Genomic DNA, 17109 nt, shown 5'->3' on the forward strand with positions numbered 1-17109 from the left:
TAAGAATCTTTATATAAAAACAAATGAATTACCTTTAGTGTGATATACAATAGCAGCCCTCAGGTCAAAAGAACCCCAGCTATCATTTCTTTCTAGGCCTCTCTGGTATCTCTGTTCTTTGGCGGAGCCTAACAAAGTGTTCGTAGGAGACACCAGAGGATTTTGATTTTCTATCTCGTAGTCCTTTGAGAGAAACACTAAAGCACCTTGACTACTGGTGTCTGCTTTTTGCAGGTCACCTATATGACTGGGTTCCAAGGATAAGGCTCCACTCTCACTAGTAGTCCCAGATTTTAGAATGCTACTCAGAACTTGAGGACTAGTCCGTTTTTCCAGCTCATAAGCCTTGGGAAACACAGGATGCTCAGTTCCTGAGGGGATTATTTCAGCACCCTGTGAAACCAAAGTGGCAGGATATTCCCCTTGAAATGTCACCTCCATCACTTTATGATCTGATGACTTCCCAAGAACAGTCTCAGGGCCAGCACTGGGCTCATTTATAAATGATAAACCCCACTGATTCTGGAAGATATCCCCCAGATTTTGCTGATCTGTCTGAGAGGGTAGATCCACTTGTGCTGTGCTCAATAGCACAGTTTGCATATTTGAGGGATAGACAAAAAGGCTAGATTTAATTTGTTCAACAGCTGCTGAAGTCAGACTCATGTCCTGGAGAACTGAATCAGTCCCAGAAGAGACGGGTGTTAGAGTATTAGCAGCAGTAGTTAGCAGTGGCTGACCCCCTGGAGAATATACACTTGCATCAGTCCCTGCTAAAACAGGCCCATTAGAAAAGTTGGCCGAAGTAACAGATTTCAGCGCTGACATAGGGACCTGGGATAACCGACTTGAAGATTGGGTCTGGGTTTCCCCAGTAGACGAAGAAGATGAAGATGAAGATGGTGACACAGAGGAATTCTGTACAGTTTTGTTGAGGTTTTCCTTAACTTTGCTTGCATAACTTATTTTAGGAACTATTTTAGCACTGCTATTGTCCACTGGAAAAACTGGAGGTGGTTTAAATAGGGTCCACGAGTCCTCTTTGGAGGTAACAGCGGAAGCATGCTTTCCTTTGGGTCGATCATCAAACTTTTTGCTGCTCACACCAGGTTTAATATCAGAGCTTTTCCGTAGTATATCCCCCACAGCAGGTTTTCCTCGATTTGTTCCTCCAGGCCCAGTTTCATACTTCCAAATGGGCTTTGAACCATCTACTCGATTTCCCTTTTGTTCACTGTAGTCAGGCTTGAAAGTTTCAAGTCCCTGTTTTAAGTTTGGGACACTGGTCTCTTGTTGCATTATTTTGTCCTGCACTAAATTAAGGTTTTCACAACCCTTGGCACTATTGCGCCTAGCTTTCCTTTTTTTAGGAGTGGTATATCCGCTCTCAGATCCACTACCATCATTATCTGCTCCTTTGCCCATATAACCATTAGTAATATAGCCAGAATTATTTGTTACAACACCATTTGGAATTGCTACAGTATCGGTCTTGTCTACAGACTGGTTCTCTCCAGATTTATTTTCGTAAGACTTCCCATTCTTTTTGTCCATACTGTTTTTCTGAATGAAATTCCTGGTTTTAATTCCTGCTTTCCCAAAGGTGCTGGCCTTTACAGTCTGCTTCAAATTAGTGTCTACAATTTGTTGGTTGCCATTGAGCACCCTGGAAATAGGGTTGGTAGCTTCATCAGAACCCAGGCTCTTTAAAGATATTTCTCTTTCTCCAGGATTACCATTCAGTTCACCATAGCCTAGAGAGAGGGGGGAAAAAAAGTTTTTTTTTACAATATATAAATTACAGTAATACCTAACATTCAAAGAGACTATGCTATGAGCATATTAACTTGACTATGTTATTTCACAACTACAAGAAAACACTTGTGAACCCCATATTACTGATTAGAAGTCTACCAAGCAAGAAACTGATACAAGCTGGTTTCAAACCAAAGTCTGAGGTCACAAAAAACTTAAGCAGTATGCCATTAATACCTCTCATTTAACAAATCAACTTCCCCATTGTTCTCACAAGGCTGTTATAAAATTTCCTTTACAATTAACAGCAGGGCTACCCTCTGGGTAAAAATCAAATTATGCCAGTATGCTAATTTTATGGATTACAGGGAAGTTAAAGAATCCCTTTCTAGGGGTCCCTGGGTGGTTCAGTTGGTTAAGCGTCTGCCTTTGACTCAGGCTCTGATCTCAGGGTCCTGGGATGGAGTCCCACATCAGACTCTTTGCTCAGTAGGGAGTCTACCCTCTACCCCACCCCCATGCACTCTCAAATAAATTAAATCCTTAAAAAAATTTTTTTAAATCCCTTTCTATGAAACCATGAATGGCTGGTAGTCACCATAAACAGTTTCTTTCTACTGCATTCCGCTAAACAAAAATCAAATACTTGTGAACTTTTTCCTACAGTAGTCTTAAATTTATTGACGTTTCCCAGACATTAGATCATTCTGTCAATGTATGAAAACAAACACCTATATACCAATGTTTCTAACTCTTTTAAGATATATTTTCTTCATTTTACATCTGGGTAAGCAGACTAGAGAAATTAATTTGCCCAAGTCACAAAGTAGAGAACTGGAAATCTGAACTCCAGGCTGCCTATAACATGGTTTCCTATCACTACATAATAATGCATCACTTGTAGTGCAAAACTACTAACAAAACTACAATGAAAGGTACCTAATTTTAAAAAGTGTTATGGTGTTCAAGTTTTTTTTTTTTTTTAAAGATTTTATTTATTTATTCATGACAGACACAGAAAGAGAGAAGGCAGAGAGACACAGGCAGAGTTGGAGAAGCAGGCTCCATGCAGGGAGCCTGATGGGGGACAGGATCCTGGGGCCTCCAGGATCACGCCCTGGGCTGAAGGCAGGCGCTAAACTGCTGAGCCACCCAGGGATCGCCAGTGTTCAAGTTTAAGACCTTCAACTACCATGAAGTTTATTACTATATGTTATTCAATTAGGCTAACAACAGCTTTTATTTCCTTACCAGTAAAATAATGGTATTAGTTATCTGTCTTTCTGTGAAATGTTCCCCAAAGCATTTTGAGGTCAAATCATTAGAAAAAGATACATTAACAGGATACACACACATTCATTTAAGGCAGCTTTTCAGGAGGCTGGGGAGGGGTGTCCAATAAGAATACCAAGTAATTTGCCTTTGTCACTTTCATCCTTGCAGGCCTTCCGCCTATAAAGACTAAAAGGAATGTGAGGTGTGTATTCTTGAAATTTTGTTGTAATTCCCAACATAGCAAATATCAATAAATATAACCACAGTAAAAGCTCTTTGTGCATTCTAAAGCATAAAGGATCTAAGATTTTTTTAAGTTTCAGAACCAGGGATGCCTGGGTGGGTAAGTGGTTGAGCATCTGCCTTCAGCTCAGGACTTGATCCTGAGGTCCTGGGATGGAGTCCCACATCAGGCTCCCTGCAAGAAGCCTGCTTCTCCCTCTGCCTATGTCTCAGCCTCTCTTCTCTGTCATGAATAAATAATTAAAAAAAAAAAAAGTTTTGAGAACCATGGTTTTAAAAGAATTTTATGTGATCTAGAGCATAATCTGGGAAGATGAACAACAGGATTTACTCTTATTTTAAGACACTCATTCTAGGGATCCCTGGGTGGCAGAGCGGTTTGGTGCCTGCCTTTGGCCCAGGGCGCGATCCTGGAGACCCGGGAGACGTCGGGCTCCCGGTGCATGGAGCCTGTTTCTCCCTCTGCCTATGTCTCTGCCTCTCTCTCACTGTGTGCCTATCATAAAAAAAAAAAAAAAAAAAAAAAAAAAAAAAAAGACACTCATTCTATATCAGAGAAAAAGGACACTAAGAATGAACAAATAAAGGCAAGGCATTTTCTTTTATTGTACTTTCAGAAAATAACTCAAGACTATAATCATTCCTAAGATTGAGTGGCACAAAAGTTGTACCATAAAAACTATATTTTGCTAAAGCCCCTAATTTATGTAGTTGTATTTTAAATTTTTTGGCTGCTGAAAGAGGTTTTTTTCTGACAGCTATTCAAATCAAACTTTTGGTGGAAAAATTCTAGCTATGAAACTACTAAAAGATCGCTGCTTAGGATGTTTTCTGAAAGGTTTTTCTTTCTTCAGAAAAGCAACTAGTTCCTAAAATGAGGCTATCAATGTTTTTAACAGATTCAAGTTTTACCTGTGTACATCTCTAGACTAAGAAGAAAAAAACTACATATACCACTTAACAACCTAATACGCTAAACAAAGGTTTGGACTCTTGGGCCCACTACTATAACTTTCTCAAAGATAAGAAAGCAATCTTAGAAAGGAAAAAAAAAAAAAAAACCCACCCCAATGTCCAAACTAACTTGGACCAAAGCTAAGACTTTTAAGTGAACCAGAATAATTTTTCCTAAAATTACTAGTATTTAGTGGCTCCAATATCAGAAATCACCGAACAATTTAATAACAGCTCAAAAGCCACTATACTTACATTCCCATGTTTTAGTAATAGTTAGGCTAACAACAGCTCATTCTAACTATTTAAAATTTTTCCCAAAGCAACTTTGCTGGAATGCAAAGTATACCAGGGACATTTTCTTTTTAAAACTTAGGTATTTAAGAAAAATGCAAATACCACAGAATTACTGAAAGAAATCAAAGATCTCCTTGTACTTTTATTATTTAGGTTTGCTGTGCTAAAGCATCTAACCCTACTTCAAAAGGACTCTGCAAAACTTCAGTACTGATAAATCTAGCTTTTGGAATAGAAACCGAAATTAGTGAACACATCTGATCCTCTCTAGTGCCCTCTTCTGGAAAAAGAAACAGGTTCCTCTTTAGAGGTTTATGGGTAATGGGTCATAAAAGCCCACTTCAACATATTAGATATATTTAAAAAGTCGTGAGTTTTCTTAGTAAATTAGTATTATACATGTTGAAGCAACAGTACTGCGACCAGGCCACACATGGAAAACTATTCATCCCAAATTGTTTACATTCTCACAAAATTGCTAAACCCAGGTTCCCCTCTTTATCCTCTTCCAGGATAGACCTATTAATTTAAAGAATACCACCTTGAATGGTTCAGGGGCTGTTTCTATCTGTAGAGGAGATTCCAGCAGGGGTATAATACCTGACCAATGTTTCAAAATTTTCCAATGTGAACAGTAATACTGCTTTATATTCCACACAACCATAATAAAGCAAGATTCTCTTTCCTCTAAGTTGAAAAAGACCTAACGTTAAAACATTTAATGTTGTATACTTTCTAACAGTTTCAAACTGTTTCAAATCTGTTATGATTAAATACTCAATACATTTTCATTTTCATTTCTACTGCACACGTGATGTCCCTACCCTCCCCAGAAGTGGAAAATCTGGCATTCCAATTTGTCTTCAAGTTACATTAAATCTTCAATAGAATAGGAATTTTTCTCCAGCTCTCAGTAACTGCCTGTATCACATTTGATTTGCTGGGTTTAACATTTTCTTATCATTCCCTTCATTTCTTAATTTACAAAGAACCTTAAATTTGTAAAAAAACAAAAAACAAAAAACCTGCCTGATTTCAAGGTTTTAAGTTCATTTCTTCTCAAATGTCTTCTAAAATTACTTTTACTCTCAATTTAACATTTGTGAAAATCAAGAGTTTGGGGATCGTATCAATTTGAAAATAGGAAAACACCTTTCCTTTAAAAATGGAAAACAGCCTCGTCTGAGGCAAGATGGTAGTGAGCCAACCTCATGGATGAGCTACCTCGTTTCTCCCTTAAGGACAAGAAATAGGGGTCAAAAAAACTCACCCTCTACCCCATCCAATCATTTTTCGAATCCCTCTCCTCGAAATCACTACACCCAAGCCCAGAAGGTAAATGCTGGGGGACTGGAGGGAGCTAGAACAAGCTTTTTTTGTAAAAATGAGCTGCTTGAAGAGAGGGCCCAAGTGAAAGCCTGAGAGGCGGAGTCGTGAGCGAACCTGGCAGGAGACGAGGTTCCTGTGGCAGAGAAACTCGTGACCGGGGAGCCTGGTTCCCGCTGGGTACCCCACCCGGCCTTCAGGCACCGCCTTTACCCAAAATGTATCCCCCCCGCCCCCAGCCCTCCTGCCACAAGGAGCGCCGGAGCAGTCGCCCGCGGCCTCCTCCTCCCGGCCCTACTTCGAGGCCGGCTCCCCACCCGGACCGCCCGCGCCTCCCGCCGCACCCGGGAGCGGGAAACGCGGCCGCTGGCGCGCGGGGCCCGCTGCAGGCCGCTCCCCTCGTGGCCGCTTCCCTCCCCCACCCCAACCGCCCCCGCCCCTCACCCCAGGGACCCGCCCGGGGCCGCGCGGCCGCCACCGGGTTACACAACCCGGCCGGCGACGGGGGGAGGGGCGGCCACGGCCGGGGGCGACGGCGCCCCCGCAGGGCGTGTGTGGGGGGAGGCGACCGCGGGTGGGGATCCTGAGCCCCCCCAGCTCCGCCGCGCCGAGCCCCCTCGACACCCTTCCCCCTCCGCTCCTCAGCGGGCCGGAGTCGGTGACAGGAATCGGCTTCCAACATGGCGGACAGGAAGCGGCCCCGCGAGGAGGAGAGAACATTCCAGCCGCGCCGGCTCTGGGGGGAGCGGGCCCGGGCGCCGGGCTCGGGAGGAGCCGCGAGGGTAGACTGCGGGGTCCGGTGCCCAGAAAAGGCGCGCAGAGGTAGAAATGACTCGAGAGTCGAGGGGTCCTGGCCGCCCCCCCCCCCAGACGGGGAACCCCAAGGCCACAGGTGGGCTTGGGGTAGCGGGTGAGGGAGGACACTTCCTCAACTCTGTCCACCTACCCCCTCGCCTCGCCGCCTGCAAGAGGGTCTCGCGACACCACCCGAGTCGAGATTCGCTAGGCCTTCTAGAGATACACCCCGCGGGCTTTGGCGGGGGGGTATGTTCACCCTAACTCCGGGCCACCAAATTCAGGTTCCTCTGGAGCCTCAGGAAGGTAAACGGGAAAGGAATAATGAGGCTAGATTCCCAAGGCCGACCCTGCAGGTCTCCCCCCAGCCCGGGCGGGGGCCGAGAAGGTCACACTGGCCTGGTTGGGCCTCTCCCATGCTGAGGAGAAGGAGGGCGCTGCAAACCCCGCGGCCCAGCCCGGGCTTTGGGAGAATGGAAGGGGGCTTCCCCAGACCCGCAGGACACTGAGACACACACACACACACACACACACACACACACACTCTCTCTCTCTCTCTCTCTCTCTCTCTCTCTCTCCGACCGCGTCCGCGCTTTCCACATCCAGCCCCACCCCCATCTCCTCTACCCCCCACCCCCATTCCCCTTCCCCCACTCGTCCTCCCTCCCAGACCTGTTTTCTTCTTCGGCGTTTCCTGGTGCTGCTGGAGGGTGTGTTTTTGCTCATGTTTCAGGGCCTTAGGCTGGGCCTTGGGGCTGCCCTCGGCTCCATGCTGCAGGTATTGGTGAGGCTGCTGGTGATGGTGGTGGTGATGGTGGTTGTGGCTGTGGTTGTAGAAATAATAATGGTGGTGGTGGTGCGGCGGCTGCTGCTGCTGTTGCTGCTGCTGCTGCTGCTGGGGGTGATGGTGCGGATGGTGGTGGCTGTGATGGTGCTGAGGCTGTGGCTGGCCGGGCTTCTCCTCCATTGAAAGCGGCTGGGACTCCCTGGCTGAGGCTGCGGGCTGCGGCACCGTCAGGATCTGAGACTGCTTCTCAGGGCTCACTCAGTATATCTGAGCGCGTCTAGCCAGCGCACTGGTTAACCGAGCGATTCTGCGAGATTGGCAGCGGCGCTCCAGCAATCAGGACGCACGCTGCGCCGCAGGCCCCGCCCCTAGCCCAAATCCTCTTTCCTTCCCCTTCGCTACTGCCTCCTGGCCAACGCCACTTACCCCGTGCAACCTCACAGGGCCGGGCCTTCAACGTCAGCACTATGGCTCTCTCTTCTGTCGCTTTCTCTCCTTCACCGCGCAGTCTGCGAACAGCACTTTCTACACTCCTCGCCCGCAAGCAAACTCACGTCGAGTGTAGCAGATTCCACTGGCGATTCCACTGGCTCTGGGAGCCATCTGTTGGTTTTGCACCTCCTAGAATGTTAGCTTTTTTTTTTTTTTTTAATCCTTTTCCGGGTACTCAGAGGGGAAGCTCAGTTCCCTTAACCCTGAGAACCACCAAAGGGGCAATACAAAAAGAGGAAATAAATACATTTTTTAAGAATACAAGAGCTTCACAATCCAGTAGATCATTTTGTATTCTGGATTCATTTTGCTTTGTATTCATATGCTAATCTCTTCCTTTCCACGAAGGGATTATAGGGTTCCACAATGGGGTATCTGTGTAATTTTCTAAAAGGGCACAAAGGGTTTAAATCATTGTTTCTTTGTAGTTGGAGGCAAGGGAGAGCAGGAGGCATGAAAATCTAAACTCAACAGTGAAGTAGCTTTGTTGTTGTTTTTAACTCCAGGTGAGGTCCACTGTAGAACCAAGATAAGTTGTAGAATATGAAGTTTCAGGAGTGAAAGGAGAGAGGGCACTTTAAAAGTTATTAATTAAAAAAAATTGCATGTATGGAAAATATTGGAATTTAAAGAAATGCTCCATTGCTTTTGTAATGTTGATTTAATTTATCCTGCATTATCACATCACAACCTTATTTTTTTAAAACCAAGGGTTAGTCAGGAACATTGTGAGTGAGAGTGTTACTCAGAAAGGAGGAGAAGTGTTTTGTTGGAGAGGGCCACAGGAATACCCTTTGATAATATTTTATTTCTTGACCTAGATGGTGATTACACATGTATTTGCTTTATAATTACTTCTAAAACAGAATATGTATGTATAATACACTATTCTCAATATATGTTACATCAAGGGGGATTTTCTTAATTTAGCATAAAACATGTTTAATTTACCACTTTAAACATTTTTAAGTATACAGTTCAGTGGCAGTAGATACATTCACAGTGTACACATCACCCATTGTAACCCATCACCACTGTCCATCTCCAGGACTTTTTCAACATCCCAAACTGAAACTCTGTACCCATTAAACAATTCCCCCACTTTCTTCCCCCACACCCTGTTTAACCAATATTTTATTTTCTGTCTCTGTGATATACAAATTGAACCATACAATATTTATGCTTTTGTATCTGGCTTATTTCATTTACCATATCTTTGAGGTTGATCATTTTGTAGTATGTATCAAATTTTCCTTCCTTTTTATTTTATTACTTTATTTTAAAAAGATTTTTTATTTATATATTTGGCAGAAAGAGAGAGAGCACAAGCAGGGGGAGCAGCAGGCAAAGGGAGAGGGAGAAACAGGCTTCCCACTAATCCCAGGGCCCTGAGCCACTCAGGTGCCCCCCTTTTTTAATGCTGAATGATGTTCCATTGTATGTATATGCCACCTTTTGTTTTATTCATTTGACAAGGGACATATGCATTGTTTCTTCAATGTATATTTTACAGTTTTTTTAAAGGTTTTATTTATTCATGAGAGAGAGAGAGAGACAGAGAGGTAGAGACACAGGCAGAGGGAGAAGCAGGCTCCATGCTGTGAGCCTGATGTGGGACTTGATCCCAGGACTCCAGGATCACGCCCTGGGCTGAAGGCAGGTGCTAAACTGCTGAGCCACCCAGGGATCTCCTATTTTACAGTTTTTAAATGTGGCTTGAGGGACATCTGGCTGGCTCCGTCAGTGGAACACGTGACTCTATCTTGGGGTTTTGAGTTTGAGCCCCTGTTGGGTGTGAGGATTACTTAAAAATAAAATTTTAGGGGCGCCTGGGTGGCTCCGTGGGTTAAGTGATCCCCAGTTCCTGGGATAGGAGCCCTGTTGGGCTCCCAACTCAGCGGGGAGTCTGCTTCTCCCTCTCCCTCTGCATGCCCCTCCTCCTACAAATGTGCTCATGTGCACTCTCTCTCTCAAATAAATAAATAAAATCTTTAAAAAAATTAAATCTTAAATAAATAAAATGTGGCTTGATTTCCTACAGCAGGACAATATTAAAGGAACAAAGAAGCTTCAGGGGAAAACCTGGTGCTCTGAAATAAATGAATACCAACACAAAAGCATAATTAAAAGGTAAAGCCTTTTTACAGCAGCCTGTGTCACTGAATCCAGACAACCATGACCAGATCTTGACTTGTTCTTTATAGTGAGGATTTGTGTTGCCTTATTAAATTTTTTTAAAGATTTTATTTATTTGTTCATTAGAGAGAGAGAGAGAGGCGGAGACACAGGCAGAGGTAGAAACAGGCTCCATGCAGGAGTCTGACGTGGGACTCGATCCCGGGACTCCAGGATCATACCCTGGGCCAAAGGCAGGCGCTAAACCACTGAGCCACCCAGGAATCCCCTGCCTTATTAAATTTTGAAGAAAAACCCCTTTACTGTGTGGTAGGGAGTACATTTACCCAATTTTAAGAGCTAAAACCACAGTAATAACATTGTCACAAATAAGTCTTTGCTACTCAATAGTATTCCACCACTTTCTCATCTATTAAAGGAGAAATAAAAGTTGTTTTTAAAAAATATTTATTTATTTATTCATGGGAGACACAGAGAGAGGCAGAGATATAGGCCTTAGAGGGAGAAGCAGGCTCCCTGCAGGAACCCCATGTGGGACTTGATCCCAGAATCCCGGGATCATGCCCTGAGCCAAAGGCAGATGCTCAACCACTGAGCCACCCAGGTGTCCCAAGAAATAAAAGTTTATGTACAAGTTAGAATAATGTTGATAGGAGTTTATATTCCTTTCTTGACTTAGACATTTAGTTAGAAGGCAAGAATTCCTGAGGTCTAACATCTCTTTCTCCCATTTTCTACATTATAGTTGCAGCCAAACCAAAAACATTTACTCTGAGCTTCTTATCACACCTTAGCCTCCCTTACTTTCTTCACATACATTTGTATGAATGTTGGGAAATTAAGCCTTGCTTTCAGGTGCTATAGTTATTATGAATGTTGCCTTAGTAGCATGTAGCAGTATAGAGAAAGGCTTGTGATATAATGTAAGAAAAAAATGCAGAATATTAAGTTCTATGTACACTAGCCTCATAACCTTGTAAAAACATGAATATTTAAAATTCATGGAGGGACGCCTGGGTGACTCAGTGGTTGAGCATCTGCCTTTGGCTCAGGGAATGATCCCGGGGTTCCAGGATCGTGTCCCGTATCAGGCTCTTTGCAGGGAGCCTGCTTCTCCCTCTGCCTATGTCTCTGCCCTCTCTCTGTGTGGCTCTCATGAATAAATAAATAAAATCTTTAAAGAAAAAATAATAAGTATGGAAATACAACAGTAAAATATGTACCTTTTCTTCCACCTGATTTTTCTAAAAGTTTTATGCAAAATATATTTGAAATTTGCCATGTATTTGAAAACAATAATGCCATAATACCAAAGCTCTGTGAAGAGAGAATAATTGGGTATACTTATTTCAAGCATTTTTTTTAATAAAATAGCATAGCTGTACTAAGGAGTAAAACACAACAAGAAAATATAACAAGTCTGGTAAAATTATGGATCCTTTTTTCTCCTTTTCTTTTTTTTTTCTCCTTTTCTCTATTTTCCAAATGTTCAGTTATATATGTAGCTATTACTTTCATGGTAACATTTTCAAAAATTAAAGTAATAAAAATTGAAGCTGCACAATCCTTTGAAATTCATTTTATAGCATATTTTATCTACAGTCAATGTAGGAAGTTATAATGGAGCTGGGAGGTTCCTACATGTGGTAGGTTAATGTTTTAGCTATTTCTTTCTTTTTTTATATAAATTTTTATTTATTTATGATAGTCACACACACGCACACACACACACACACAGAGAGGCAGAGACACAGGCAGAGGGAGAAGCAGGCTCCATGCACCAGGAGCCCAACGTGGGACTTGATCCTGGGTCTTCAGGATCACGCCCTGGGCCAAAGGCAGGCGCCAAACCACTGCGCCACCCAGGGATCCCTTAGCTATTTCTATGATAGTTGCTAATATTTATTGAGCACTTACTATGTGGCAGGAACTATATCAAGTATTTTATTTTTTTATTTTTTAAGATTTTATTCATTTATTTGACACAGAGAATGCACAAGCAGGGGGAGCAACAGGGAGAGGGAGAAGCAAGTTCCCCACTGAACAAGGAGCTGGATGTTGGACTCCATTCCAGGACCCCGGGATCATGATCTGAGCCAAAGGCAGACATGCCTTAATGGACTGAGCCACCCAGCCACCCTTATCTTTATTTTCATTTCTAAGTCTTTTTTTTTTTAAGATTTTATTTATTTATTCATGACAGACAGAGAGAGAGAGAGGCAGAGACACAGACAGAGGGAGAAGCAGGCTCCATGCAGGGAGTCTGACACGGGACTCTATCCTGGGTCTTCAGGATCACACCCCAGGCTGAAGGCAGTGCTAAACCACTGGGCCACTGGGGCTGCCCAATGTTCATTTCTAAGTCTTTAAGATAGATACTAAGTCCATTCAACAGACGAGGAATTTGAGGCCTGAGGAAATAAAGAAATTTGCTTATAATAAAAAGCCACCAAGTTCATAACAGGGCCTGGAATAGATTCCAGATTGGCTGCATAGAAAGAATTTCTAACACTATCAAAATGATATACATTTCTAAAATTTTAGTAATCTTCTGAAAAACATTCAAGCTATATCATAACCACCATGAAGATAGTGTCTGATTATTAACAGAAGAAGATATACCGTGAAGCTAGTGAAGATTCAGGCCCCTTCAATACACAGCCCCTCCAAAGCGCTAGAAATGGCCTTTTGAAAGAGCTAGATATTTTTTCATTACTTTGTATAATTTTTTAAAGTAATATATTTTTGCATTTTACTCCTTAATAAGGGAGGGCTCCCCAAACTGAGATTTACCCTGTTTAACAGTCATTTGTGAATCTCAGAAGTGTTGTAACTTCAATAGGTAGTTTCAAAGGTTATAGTCATATTTTATAACAATACAAAAAAATATTGACACTATAACTCAAGTGCAAAAAGCCAAGTAACAAATTATATATACACATTATTATTGCAAATAAAATATGAATTCAAGGACTATGAGGGAACTTGAAAAATGAAAGCAATAATTCTTTTTATTCATTTGTTCATTCACAAATATTTATTAGGCATTTTTTATGTACCAAGCATTATGCTTTTTGCTATTTGGGTGTTGTTTATTTTGTTTCATTTTTTTTAATTTTTTTATTTATTTATGATAGTCACAGAGAGAGAGAGAGAGAGGCAGAGACACAGGCAGAGGGAGAAGCAGGCTCCATGCACCGGGAGCCCAAGTGGGATTCGATCCCGGGTCTCCAGGATCGCGCCCTGGGCCAAAGGCAGGCGCCAAACCACTGCGCCACCCAGGGATCCCCTTCATTTTGTTTTTTAAAGTTTATTTATTTATTTATTTTTAAGTAATCTCTATACCCAATGTGGGGCTCAAACTCATGACCCCCAAGATCAAAAGCCACATGCTCCTCTGACTGAGCCAGCCAGGCACCCCTTGTTTTGTTTTTTTAATCCATTTCTCTTACTGTTTCAGTTTTGGAACTTGGCTAAATATATTTACAAGATTGTCTTAATTATCAACAAAATCACTTTTTACATACCTTTAATCTTCATTTTGTGCACTATGACAATTTAAGAGATACAGAAATATTTAACTCTCCGGACCTCAGTTTTTTCCTCTCTAAAATATGGAGAATGGGCAAAGAGGCTCTAAATTTCTTCCCACTCTAACATGTCATGATTACATATCTCTGCTCTTTCTTCCCAGATTAGCCTTTTATTTTGTTATAATAAAACTATATAACAGCAGGAAATTTGGCTGGTAAAAGTTGCGTTTTTCAGCTGTAACAATTGATTATAACTTTACAGAAATTGTAATCAGAAACAATATTATGTAGTTTTATATAAATGGAAATTAGCTTTGTGATGATAGTTCCAGTTTCAAAATGAGGCAAATCACTAGTAACATCTACTGTTTTATTTCAGCAGGGAAAGAATTTTATTCATGTATATTTCCTTTAGATCTTAATATTTTTGCCTAGAGACACTAACTTCAAAAACCTTTCAAAGGAATTGAACAGAGGTATGGGTAAATTAGGTTAGTCTTTTAATAACTGAATATGACAACTTTTCTAAATATGAAAGTTTTAAAAAATGACATTTTGCTTTTATGAAAACGGGGGAAAGTTTGAGGGAGAAACTATAGCAGAGTGGTATAAAGTCAGACAGAAATGAGAAGGGATCTCTACTCTGAAACTGCTAGCTTAGTGACCTTGTTTGGACAAATTATTTAATGTCTCTAAGCTTTAGCTTACTCAGCTGAAAAATGGAAGTAATATTATTGCCTAACTCACAAGTTATAGTCAAGTTTAAACAAGATAATACAAAGTTGTTGAGTATAGTGTTTATAATATTAGTAAGTGGTACCAAATATTAAATGTTAGTGATACTAAATTATTAAATATTAGATATATAAAAGTAAACCCTCAGATATATTTCATTAAAGAAACTGAGTTTCAGAGAAATCAATGAGCAAGTTAACCAAGAATAGACTGTTTTCCCAGTTTTTGAAAGGATAGGCAAATAGCCCTTTTGGCTGTCTGAACAGCACCATGGCAGTAGGCAAGAAAAAGCACTTTATGAAAGGCGCAAGAAGTTTGCCAAGAAGAAAGTGGCTAATCCATTTTCTAGAAATATGGTATGATGTGAAAGCACCAGCTGTGTTCAATATAAGAAATAAAAACACTAGTCCAGAGCACTCAAGGAATGAAAATTGCATATGATGGCCTCAAGAGTGGCATTTTTGAAGTATGCCTTGCTGATCTGCCGAATGATGAAGTTGCATTTCGAAAACCTAAGCTAATTACTGAGGATATTCGGCCAAAAACTGCCTAACTTCCATAGGCATGGATTTTACTAGTGACAAAATGTGCTCCATGATCAAAAATGGCAGACCATGGTTGAAGCTCATATTGATGTCAAGACTACCAATAGTTATTTTCTCTGTCTATTCTATTGTTGGTTTTACTAAAAATCTCAATAGTCAGGGGCACCTGGGTGGCTCAAGCATTTGAATCTTGATCTCAGCTCAGGTCTTGATGTCAGGTTTGTGATTTCGAGCCCACACTGGCATGGAGCCTACTTTAAAAAAAAAATTCTCAATAATCAGATTTGGAAGACCTCTTCTGCTAACTACCAATAGGTCTGCCAAATCCAGGAGAAGAAGATGGAAATCATGACCTGAGAGGTACAAACAAATGACTTGAAAGAAGTCAATAAACTGCTTCCAGGCTGCATTAGGAAAGACATAGAAAAGGCTTGCCAATCTGCTTCTTCACTCTATGATGTCATTGTTTGAAAAGTGAAGATGCTGAAAACCCTGAGTTTGTACTGGGAAATCTCATGGGACTTCATGATGAAGGTGGTAGCTCTGAAAAAATGACTTAGGATGAGACAGGTGCTGAAGTTGAACAAGTTGATAGATATGAGCCACCAATCCAAGAAACTGTTTAAAATTCAGACTTTTAATGGTGACAAAAAGTCTTGTTAGTAATGTTAAAGAAAAAAAAGATATGCAAATGTCAACTAAAAGCAATAGTGCAGTCTCCATAGCAGTCCTCTGAGCAGCACATGCAGAGTTGATTTTTAGTTTCTTCTCTTTTGCTTTTCTGTTTCCTCTAAAGGTACATTGAGTATTTATTCCTTTTATTTAAAAAAAGAGTATTTATTTAAAAAAGTATTTTAGGGATCTCTGGGTGGCGCAGCGGTTTGGCGCCTGCCTTTGGCCCAGGGCGCGATCCTGGATACCCGGGATCGAATCCCACTTGGGCTCCCGGTGCATGGAGCCTGCTTCTCCTTCTGCCTGTGTCTCTGCCTCTCTCTCTCTCTCTCTCTCTCTCTGACTATCATAAATAAATAAAAAATTTAAAAAAAATAATAAAATAAAAAAGTATTTTAAAAAATAAAAAATAAAAAAATAAAAAAGTATCTTTTAAAAGAGTATTTTTTAAAGTATGTTTAAAAAATGAAGATTTCAACATCCAACTATCCTGTGAACATTAATACAAAAAAGAAAAAAAGATCAAGAGAATTAATCTGCCATTTTGGATTCCTTTTTGAGTCCCCAGTAGATGAATTCATGTTTGAATGAATCAATATTTAGTCGAATGTATACTCAGTTTGTTGGAGTCCATAATTAGATGCATCCAGAAGTTGTATAAAAGGTTACTCCCCGAGAATAAAACTGGTAAGACTCCACATAAACTGGATGAAATTAACCACTAATAGGGAACCTAGTCAGTGTGATTAGAATGCTTAAGAAGCTATAAGAAAAATAGTCCAGCCATGAAAACTACAATATATCAATTTTATCTTCCCCATTCTCTTTTGGTATTTTATTATTTATTTATTTTTTAAAATTTTTTTATTGGAGTTCAATTTGCCAACATATAGCATAACATCCAGTCTTTTGATATTTTAAAATTAGTATTTTAAAAGTTATATGATTGGTTTTGTGTTACTTATGTATTACTGTGTAACAATTTACCCAAAACATAGTGCTTTAAAACAACAAACTTTTATTATCTCATCATTTCTGAGGGTGAGGAATCCAAGTGCTGCTTAGCTGGGCACCTCTGGCTCTCATGAAATTGCTGGGGGCATCTGCTTCCAAGCTTACTCATGTGGTTGTTGGTAGGATTCAGTTCCTTATGTTGGGTTGGACTGAGGACCTCAGTTCCTCACAGGCTGTTGACTGGAGGAGGCCTCTTCATAAGCAGCACACATAGTAATTGTCTTCCCTTAGATTCAATAATAGAACAAGAGGGATCACTCAAGGGGCACCTGAGTGGCTCAGTTGGTTAAGTGTTCAACTCTTGATTTCGGCTCACGTCATAATTATATGGGTCATGAGATCAAGCCCTACATCATGTTCCCAGTTCAGCCAGGAGTCTGCTTGAGATTCTCTCCCTCTGTCCCTCCCCCTGCACATGCTCTCTCTCTTTCTCTAAAGTAAATAAATTTTTTTAAAAGGGAGCACTCAAGATGAAATCACAGTCTTTTTGTAATTTAATCTTGGAAGTGACATTCCATCACTTCTGCTTCATTCTATTCTTTAGAAATGA

At 41.2% G+C, this 17109-nt stretch overlaps 1 protein-coding gene across 2 annotated transcripts in view; it reads right to left on the reverse strand.

Annotated features, from left to right (window-relative positions):
• Positions 1–17109, reverse strand: part of NUFIP2 (nuclear FMR1 interacting protein 2) — a 120659-nt gene that overhangs the window by 22625 nt on the left and 80925 nt on the right. Inside the window, exons 1-2 of one of the 2 annotated variants that reach the window (XM_055316601.1) lie at positions 7318–7678; positions 33–1754 (exon numbers count right to left, since the gene is read on the reverse strand). In XM_055316601.1, the coding sequence (XP_055172576.1) occupies positions 33–1754; positions 7318–7612 (2017 nt within the window). In that variant the 5' untranslated portion in view covers positions 7613–7678. Of the gene's footprint in view, positions 1–32; positions 1755–7317; positions 7679–17109 lie in introns of those variants that run through there. The other variant, XM_055316608.1, reaches the window with a different exon arrangement.

The sequence above is a fragment of the Nyctereutes procyonoides genome, unplaced genomic scaffold (assembly GCF_905146905.1).
Source record: "Nyctereutes procyonoides isolate TBG_1078 unplaced genomic scaffold, NYPRO_anot_genome, whole genome shotgun sequence".
Lineage (NCBI taxonomy): Eukaryota > Metazoa > Chordata > Mammalia > Carnivora > Canidae > Nyctereutes > Nyctereutes procyonoides.